Raw genomic sequence first — 10,053 nt, 5'->3', positions numbered from 1 at the left:
ACTCCATAACTGTACATTCATAATCTTCGAAGCTCTATATTCACAATTTTAAAGCTCCATGGTCATAATTTTATCACTATATATGTTCATAATTGTAAGTTCATAATGTTAGAGCTCTGTGTTCATAATTTCATAATTGCATAACTGTATATTCATAACGGCATAACTGTACATTCATAACGGCATAACTGTACATTCATAATAAATAAAAAAAAATAACGCCGTTAACGGCAAAACGCGCGCGAAATTTTTTTTTTTAACTAAATGACGCGTTTTTTTTTTTAAAAACGACGTCGTTTTGTGCCCGTGTCCACAATTCAATGTGGACACGGGTCCAGGGCATAATTTGCCCTAACTTTTGGGCAGTGATTATCATTCATCAATTCCAATCAATCTTCATATTTCTGAATCCACGCCAAACATTCTGTTCACCGTCATGGCTGTCGCATCGAGCTCATGGAAGCAAGCAATGGTGCAGATCTCTCCGTACACATTCTCCGCCATTGGAATTGCAATCTCCATCGGCGTTTCAGTGCTCGGTGCTGCCTGGTATGGCGACATCTCTTCTATTTTCGCCTTCATCATTCATTAGGTTTCAATTCCAGTGTCTTATTTCTGCATTCCCCGCTTAACAATATGTTTTATTGGATTTTAGAGGAATATATATAACAGAAAGTAGTTTGATTGGTGTTGCCATCAAAGCGCCTCGCATTACCTCGAAGAATCTCATCAGGTGAATTTATTTTTATGTTCAAATTTCATCTTTTTAAAAATGTTGATGTTTGGTTTTGAGAGAAGTCTTTAATTTAGTATGCATGCGGAATATTATATAAGCATACCAGTTTGTGCTTGCATTTTTACTTAGCGGTTTCTACTTTCTAATCTGGTGTGAAATCAAGTTGGAAGGAACACACAGCATATCATGGATTTCTAGAAAATTTAACCACTTAAGCAACATGCAATTAATAGTCAACCAAAATTCTAAAAATTGTGGTCAATTTACAGTATGGAATTATTGTTAATTGATGATAGGCTTTACTGAACACAGCGGTGATAGTGCTGAATTGTGAGTCTTAGATAGAATTACTCAATTAACAATGTTGATGTACAGTAGAGATGTAGAGATAAGGGTTAGAGCTAAGAATCTCAACATGTTTAAATTAGCTGGTGTGAAGAAAAAAATATTGCAATTCAAGCATCTAATTGGATAATGGAATATAATTCTTTCTTCTTTTTTTTTTTGGAAATTTCAGAAAGGGGGTTATAGATCCACCAAGGTAGGAACCCTTACCAAATGCATGGTGACTAGAAAACCCTTGTTTATTGCACTTGTAGGCTTGCCCCATGTTTTATTTGTACCTAAGTTCTTGTGTTTAAGTTGGTGTAAGTTCTAACTGTTTACATTCCTAAGGATTAGCTGCTGCTCATTTAATGGCCTAGCTAAAGAAGTAATTTCAACTATATGGAGCTTCATTAACATTCATGTATTGGAGCATTCAATTGAATTGGAAACTCATACTGCAGCATTGATGAAGTGTTGCTAGTACTCGGATGAGATTCGCAGTCATACTAGCAATGAGCGTTTCTAAATGCTAATACTTGCGTGAATTTTCCTGGATTGTGTTAGTTCAAGTTCTTGCTCTTTTAGCATTGTGCCTAGATTCAGGTTGAGCTCTACATATTTTTCATAGATTGCTACCGTGTATAACCTTGTGGATAAATTTTCATATCTTCCATTTTAAATCTGATCATCTATTTTGTGGGACCCTGAAACCATTTGAGTTGCTCTACAGATTTTTCTATGCCTAATCTAAATATGATGTGGTCATAACTAGAGGACACTGATGACTGTTAGGCATGTTTTTACAAAGCATGAACCTGACATGTTAAAGACCATCTGATTGAATGTTTTATGATGTGTTTCTTCTAGGGTCCTCACTCCTCATGTTAAATCTCACAAAATGCTCCAATTTTAAGCTTTCTCTGTACCAAGGATCTAAAGTGGGCCTTTTTCAATATAATATAATTTCTTATATAATTATATAAATGTATGAAATATGAAGCTATATATGCAAAAGGATGTCTACCATATGTGCTTAAATTTCAAATATTATATATGTATTTTAAAGAATAGAAAAAGTAGACACACTGAAGAAAAAGGAGTATATTTTGCACTAATTCTAATATGGACTATGGAGTGTATTATTTAATCAAAATCTTGCAGCTTCTTTGCCCTCACAGTGTAATCTTTTGCGAGGCAGTTGCTATATATGGAGTTATTGTGGCAATCATTCTCCAGACAAAGCTTGAGAGTGTTCCTGCATCCCAGATCCATACACCAGAGTCTGGCTATGCAATTTTTGCCTCTGTCGGGATAATTGTGGGCTTTGCCAATCTTGTATGCGGGTGGGTAGGCTTGAATGCTTTTCCTCTTTATCCTTATATATACATACATGTCTTCATTTGTTTCCTAGATTCTTAACATCCACTGATCCACTTTCTCCATCTTCTAACAAAGGCGAAAGCAGCTGCGCTTTTATCTGATGCACAAAACTCAACACTCTTCATCAAGATTCTCGTGATAAGAGATATTTGGTAGAGCACTCGGGCTGTTTGGTGTCATCGTGGCCGGGAATTATCATGTTAGCACAGGCAGCTTGGCCATCCAAGGCATAGTGTAGTGAGCTCCCACCATTTGCATTTTTTGGTATGTTATCAAATTCTTGTTCACTATCTTTTATTGATTTTCTAAAATTACAATAATCTATAAGTTGTGAGAGAGTGAAAATCACTCTTACAGATTGGTTTTATTATTAAGTAATGTTTGGTGGTAAGTTATATCACTTTCTTCTCTTATGTAGTACTGTAGTAGTTTTCAAGTTCAAATACATTACTACATTTCACCAAACACAACAGATACACTGATTATAGTTCACAAATAAAATCTTTCAAAGTAGAAAATTTTCCCAATAATAATGGATGGTTTTTACATAATTCTTTGAGAATTAAGAATTAAACCTAAAAACTCAGATATAAAGTTTCATCAGGTTTATATGTCTTGAGAATAATAGCCAAGCCTTGAGTTGGGAGGGGGAATAATAATACTTAAACGGTGGCGTTTAGTTTGGGGCCATACTTTTCAGCTCTTTCATCAATCCAAGCTCTCATATCAGCCAAAACACGAGCCGCGTCCTCATCGGGCTCACCCTGGATCAGAGAATGGTACAGTCCTTCGTACAGCTTCAGCGACTTGTCCTCACTGCTTGCTTTGTCGTACAACATCCTCGATCCCGACGGGCTCGTGACGCCGTCGGCTGTCCCGTGCACCGTCAGAAACGGCGCCGTGACCTTGTGGAAGTTGTTCTGGACGTACTCCGTTTGCCGGGAGATCTCCCTCATGGTTCCCACTCTGGGCTTTCCGGTGTACCTTCTTGGATTTGCGGCGATGATTTTCAGCTTCTCCGTGTCCCTTATCGCCTTCACCACCATTCTGTTGTCCGGCATCAAGGCCCATGTATCCGCAAGCCCAAATAACAGTCCGTACACGAACAGATGCACCTTCAAAATTTCCAGATTATCTATCAGTATCAGATTCAGTGAAAAAATATTACTTAGTGGTAAATTAAACTTACCTTAGAGGGCTTCATTGGCTCAGGTATGACAAAAAGTGGGGCGGAGAAGATGATCCCAGTCCATGTATTGGGCTCGGACTGGAAATACATAAGCATGGTGACCAGACCGCCCATGGATTCCCCGAACAAGAAAGCCGGCAAATGCTTGTAGTCATCGCTATACCTCACGCTCTTGAAGAAGTGCAAGGAGGCGGCCGCCACCTTGTCCATCTCGCCGAGGTAGCACCGGATGCCGTCGGAGCGGCCGTGGCCGAGGAGATCGGCGACGAAGACGGCGTAGCCCCAGGTAGCGTAGTTGATACATATCTCCTGGAAGCACCATCCGGAGTCGGATCCGTAGCCGTGGGTCATGAAAACCGCGCCCTTTATCGGCTGGCTCTTCTCCAGCGGCAGAAACGACTGCGTGAAGAGTCTGCCGTTGGGGGTGTCGAAATACGACTGCGTATTGCGCACCCCCCGTGAGGGGTAGTACTCCTCCGCCGGCATGTCGCCCCAGTAATTAGGCGGCGGCACTGCTGCTTGCAGTTGCTGCGACGGCGACGGCGACGGCGACGGCGACGGCGACGGCGGTGCTTCCGACGGCATATTGGGTCGTTGTGAAGATCGAATGCGACCGGAGATAGGCAGAGTAGTGGGTGGACGGTGTGAGAAAGATAGGGTTGGGGATTTGAGATGATGGATTGAGGTGGGATTTATATAATTGTGGGTGGGTATTGAAGGAAAGTGGATTTTTGAAATTAAAATTCTCATAGTGATAGTGATATGAAGGTGAAATGTAGTGGGAGTGATGCTTGGGCTCAAAGATACGGAGTTGTTGGAGACGAGATTCCGTTTTCTTTCCTAATTTCTTTTGGTAAACAGAGTTGGTGGTAGGTATCTTTTCTTTTGTGGGGGTCCACTTAGTTTCGGTGCTGCTGCAATAACAATACTAAGAGCATCTCCAACCCATTCATCTCTAAAACATCAAATTTTTTCAGCAAATGTCACATCAGAAGGAATATTCTCAGTATATTCTCACACCAAATTTTATTCATCTCCAACCCATTTACACCAAAACATTAAAACACCAAACTTTTACACTGAAATAATTTTCTTTTTCAATTATTAGATCGAATTTAGTTAGTTTAATATAATTTAGTTTGAACTTAATTAGTTTAATATAAAATATAATTTGTAATGTAAATAATAATTTTTATTAACATTAATTTTTTATAACATTAATTATTTAAAAAAATCGAATTTAACAATATTTTTTAAAATCTAATTTATTCTACAATAATAATACAACATACAATATCTAATACATTTAATTACCGGAATTATTAAATCGTACCCACAAATGCTCAATCAATGCATTACGGAGGAAGTGAGAGTGGACTAGGAAATTATTAATTTTATTATATTTGTTCAAAATTGTGTTGTATTTTCTAATATTATTATTATGTCGTATGTATTTTAATTTTTATTATGATCTAGCCATATTTGATGTATGTCGTACGTATTTTAACTTTTATTATGTTCTAGTTATATTTAATATATTTGGAATTTTAATTAATATATATTCAATATTTTCGATCGTCTCAATGAGATCTTTAAAATGGTATAATTTTTATTTAATAATACAAAGTTTAAATATAAGTATTTAACAAAATAAAAAATTACATATAAAACAATTAAAGGATATACTTGGAATTATAAAAAAACAAGGACAAATGGGACATTTTGCATTATAGCGCGAATGAACAGTGCAGCGCCAAATATAGCGCTGCACTGTTCATTAACGCCATTTCTTTTGGTGTTATAGCGCGATGGCAACGCACATTGGAGGGTGAAATTTGAGGGAATGGTGTTTTGGGGATGGAATTTGCCCTCCCGTTGGAGATACCCTAAAGGCATCCTCATTTTGGTGTAGTTTTTGAAGAATTTTTGTAAATGTGATTAGGAAAGCGGAAATGGAAAGAAATAAAAATAAAACATAAAAACCAAAACAAAATAAGAAAAAGTAAATTAAAAAAGCAAAAACCAAAACCACCATCTGTCTCTTTCTTCAGTTGGGCCCACAAGTTGACAAAATCCCATATTAAGCAAAATCTCCAAAAAAAAATTCCAAACCTTCTCTCACTTCATTCTTTTTCATCCATGTAAGCAATTTTTTCTAAAACAACGCGAACAATCCCCTTATTGGGGATGCCCTAACTAGGCAAATTATTGTGGAGTACGATTCAAAATGATGTTTTTGAATTTTATGTGTGAAAATTATGAAATTTTTAGAGTAAGATAATGTACATTATAGGTTGGAATAATGTATTTTATGTGTGAGAATTATGAAATTTTTAGAGTAAAATAATGTACATTATAGGTTGGAATAATGTATTTTATGTGTTAGAATAATGAAATTTTTGAGTAAGATAATATACATTATGTGTTAGAATAATGTACATTATAAGTTATAAAAATGTATATTGCAACGGGTTGCGTGAAAAAAAAAATTATGTAAAACTTCATTTTTGGACCGTGGTTTACATAATAACTATTGTACTAACTAAAGTAAATTTGGCCGTATATTATAAGGAAATTATTATTGTGGACTCTAAGATTTATTCTCAAATTCTACCCACTCTCAAATTTTTTAGAGTAAATATCCAAAATGGTCCCTCAACTATAGCTAAATTCACAAATTGATCCTCGACTTTCAATTTTAATCAATTAAGTGCTTAACTTTGCAATTTTAACATGATTTGGTCCTTCGTCTATTTGACCGTGACCCCTGAGAATATATATGTAATTTCATCGCCGCCCGCCCTCATCCACTGTTGTAACACAGTCTATCGCCCAGCCACAAGCCACTGTCCAGCCGCCCTCATTTACTGCCATGACACACTCCACCGCCTAGCCTTCACCTATTGCCACGACACAATCCATCGCCCAAACACCATTGCATAATTCATCATTGCTGGCACTACAACCCAATTTGCAATCTTCATCAGGTCCAACGCCACAAACAAATTTGTTTGAGTCTACTGGGCGGCGCCACGATTCTCGTGTCCAACAAGAAGCGCGATTCAGGTCGGGCCAAGTACCGGCTCATGCACAAGGCCGCCGACGATAAAGCCTACCCCTGCGTTTACAAGTAGGAAGATCCGCAAGGGAAAGTCGGAATCAACCTCTCAAAAGACCTAATGGTGATCGCCGGCGAAACCCTCAAATCCAACATAACCACAATCGGCTCGCTTGTTCTCCCGCCGTCGAAGCAGCTCCTCTTCTTCTTCACCGTAATCGATCGGAAACTCTTCAATCCCAAATGGAAACCCTACATTCCCGACTTCAAACAGGCTTTCGAACACTTCTGCATCAACGCTAGCGGCCGCGCCGTCATCGACGATCTCCAGAAGAAACTGCAGCTCTCGTCGGAGCATGTGGAGACCTCCAGGATGACGCTTCACCGGTTCGGAAACACGTCGTCTTCTTTGCTCTGGTACAAACTCAACTACATTGAATCCAAAGGGAGGATGAAGAAAGGCAATAGGATTTGGCAGATTGCTTTCGACGGTGGATTCAAATGTAACAGTGCAATCTGGAAATGCAGCCGGAACCTTAAAAAATCGACGATGGACCATGAAATTACATATATATCCTCAAAAATCACAGTCAACAAACGGTCAAATAGACGGATGACCAAATCGTGTTTGTTGGTTTTTGGGGCCCAGGGAGGTCCAACACAACATTGGTCGGTGGATTCACCTTTCACAAAAAGCTCTAAGAAAACGAAAGAATAGTTGAAAGAGTAATCGGAAATGTGTGTCTTTTCTTACTAGGCATGGACTCCCCTTTCTTACAAGGGCGGAGGGGCCTTTATATAGTAGGCTCCTCTCCAGCCGAATCGAAGTACATTAAATATCGCCTTCAAGGCAAATTACACTATAAGACTGTTCGGGCGCTGTTACTGAATCGGCCAACGGCTCTTTGGACTCCCAACGGTCTATTTGGCCGAATCCTCTTGAATGTCGCATTGAGTGTTCCCCTAACGGCTCTTGGACCGACTTGAATGCTTCTTACCGGCTCTTGGGCCGAGTCTCCTTCCCCCCTTGGGCCTGGGCCGACTCTTGGGCTCCGCCCAGGTCACCACTGGGCTTTTCTTTCACTAACCCATATCTTCTATCTTAGAATCCTTCTCTTTTGGGCCCATCTCCTTGGGCCGGGTCCTCACCCCATCAGTGTTAAAATTGCAAAGTTAAGGACTTAATTTGTTAAAATTGAAAGTCGATGACCAATTTGTGAATTTAGTTATAGTCGAGGGACCATTTTGGCTATTTACTCATTTTTTTTATGTAGACATTTTTCTTGGGACTCACATGATGAAAATAATTTATCATTGTCTGTCTATGTCATGGAGTAAAGTGAAGAAATTGAATTTGAGAGTACATGTAGTAGAACTCATATTATAATTATTATGTACTTATGGAAATAATTTAAAGCATGTGTAGTTACAAAATTTATTCTCATATAAAAATAATGCTATTTTCATATCCAAACTTTGAGGTGTTTGAAAAATGACTTATTAGTCAAAATATGACTTTTTTATCAACTTTTTGCCAAACACCACCTTTCTCTTTTAGTGTGATAATAAAATTCTTTTTATATATTTATTACCATAAATTAGTCCATCTCATCTAACGTTAATCAAATCTAATAATAATAATAATACTCCGTAATAAACTAGTCATATATTAATATCAAATTAATAATAATAATACTCCGTAATAAACTAGTCATATATTACAATGTAAGTGATGGATATATTACTGATCGGAGTAAATCGATCCAGGGAGGTGGAGCAAGATTCGGGGCCCATGAGGTTGAGCCCCGTGATCGGCCCAAGGCCTGGGCCCTATAGGTTTCGGCCCTGTAGGCCTCGACCCGTGAGACCTCGGCCCAATAGGCCTCGACTCACGAGGCCTCGACTAGGGTAGGTGTCGACCCCAAAAGGTCGGCCATAAACAGGCTCCACCCAAAATAAGGCCGACCAGGGAGCCAATCAAACGAGAGACCTGGGGCTCGCGCCCTGGGCGCGGTCAACATGCAGATCCAAACACCCCCCAGTTTAGGGGGTGAAATTTGTATAAAAATCCCCCACCTTGTCTCATTAAGACACGTTCACTCATTTCGCTACTATTGTCCTAACAAATCATTGTAATAGTCTATTTACAACATTGAATATAATATACGGTCCCCTCGACCTTGCAACAACATTGTTCTATCCTTTTATTATTTATATTCTTATCCGGGTTTAGTAATTCGGGTCCACCTCGGGTAATTAAATCCATCATTTGTGCTCTTGTTGAGAACTGTTGTACCAGCTCAAGCGTGTTCTTTATCCTTTGGTCTACCACGATCAGGTACCATGGCACGATCGAGATCCACCTCTCGCCACAACAACAGTTCCCGCGGCACCCAGCTTGTCGCGACCGGGAATGGCCCCAACAGGGCCCCTAGCCTCAAACTGACCACCTCCATCAGGTCGGGGGGAGACTTGAGGGATCAACTCACCAACCACCGCGATGGTAGTGCACCGCCTCCCGCCGCCCACGTCCCGAATCTCGCTCTCTTCCAAGAGGGGGTGGCGGTCTTTCAACAAGCCTCCACGGCGCTATCCCGAGTCGCGGAAGGCCTTCGGGCAGGTGCACTAGCCGACCCGGACGTCACCCAAGGGGTGCGGCGACTCCACCTCCCTCCAGGGGACAGGAGGTTTGAACACCCGACCACCCCAGGCACTTGTCACCCAGGGGGAGGTCAACTCGCCCCGACCAACGGACAGGCGAGGAGGAGGTGACTCCCGTCGGGACTGCTATCACGGCGACGATGAAAGGAGGCCAACCCAAACCAAGCCTGCCCTGGAGAGGTTGGGCAATCATGTGTCGGCCTGTGACAGGTTGGGTCCGAGGCCAACCACCCCCGAGCCACCAGCAGTAGAGTCGTGCTCGCGCAGGCCACCACGACAAAAATTGGTCACCTGGAGGTCACCAGGCCACGGACCCCGAGCCTAGCCACGACAAGAGGCGGGCTCACGAAGATCATCGGGTCGAGGGACCCGGGTTCCACCACGGCGTGAGCAAGCCTCCCAGGTTGAGCGATCAGGCGAAACGAATGGTCGAGCTCTGAGCTCCCATCGGGAAGCGGTCGAGCAGCTCCGGAGGAGGATGGATGAGCTCCAGAAGAAGATCAATGAGAAGGACGGGTCCCTAGAGCCCCAGGACGTGTTGTCCACACCGTTCGTAAGCGCCATCATCAAGGAACCTTTACCCAAAGATTTTCGTTTTCCCACCATCAAAGCGTACTCGGGGATCACGAACCCGCGGACGCACCTCACCATGTATAGGGCCGCCATGATGATCACCGGAGCCACCTACGCCATCCTGTGCTG

General features: G+C 41.1%; 1 protein-coding gene and 1 long non-coding RNA gene across 4 annotated transcripts; one reads left to right on the top strand and one right to left on the bottom strand.

Annotated features, from left to right (window-relative positions):
• The first annotated feature begins 374 nt into the window (after positions 1 to 374).
• Positions 375 to 2,723, top strand: LOC109189045. 3 transcript variants are annotated; one of them, XR_002055534.1, is made up of 4 exons: positions 375 to 549; positions 656 to 733; positions 2,262 to 2,406; positions 2,519 to 2,723. It is a non-coding gene; the product is annotated as an uncharacterized LOC109189045 (long non-coding RNA). The 3 variants fall into 3 exon arrangements; XR_002055531.1 differs by lacking the exon at positions 2,519 to 2,723 and having other exon boundaries at positions 2,262 to 2,512; XR_002055532.1 differs by lacking the exon at positions 2,519 to 2,723 and having other exon boundaries at positions 2,225 to 2,512.
• A 216-nt stretch (positions 2,724 to 2,939) lies between these two features.
• LOC109189036 (caffeoylshikimate esterase-like) lies at positions 2,940 to 4,448 on the bottom strand. The gene is made up of 2 exons (XM_019339740.1): positions 3,633 to 4,448; positions 2,940 to 3,558 (listed from the first exon to the last, which is right to left on the bottom strand). Exons 1-2 carry the CDS (start codon positions 4,380 to 4,382, stop codon positions 3,106 to 3,108), a joined length of 1,203 nt encoding a protein of 400 aa, XP_019195285.1. The 5' UTR covers positions 4,383 to 4,448; the 3' UTR covers positions 2,940 to 3,105.
• Between the last annotated feature and the right edge of the window lie 5,605 nt (positions 4,449 to 10,053).

This window comes from Ipomoea nil, unplaced genomic scaffold, assembly GCF_001879475.1.
Source record: "Ipomoea nil cultivar Tokyo-kokei standard unplaced genomic scaffold, Asagao_1.1 scaffold0202, whole genome shotgun sequence".
In the NCBI taxonomy this organism is placed as follows: domain Eukaryota; kingdom Viridiplantae; phylum Streptophyta; class Magnoliopsida; order Solanales; family Convolvulaceae; genus Ipomoea; species Ipomoea nil.
This window is presented reverse-complemented; position numbering and strand designations above follow the sequence as displayed.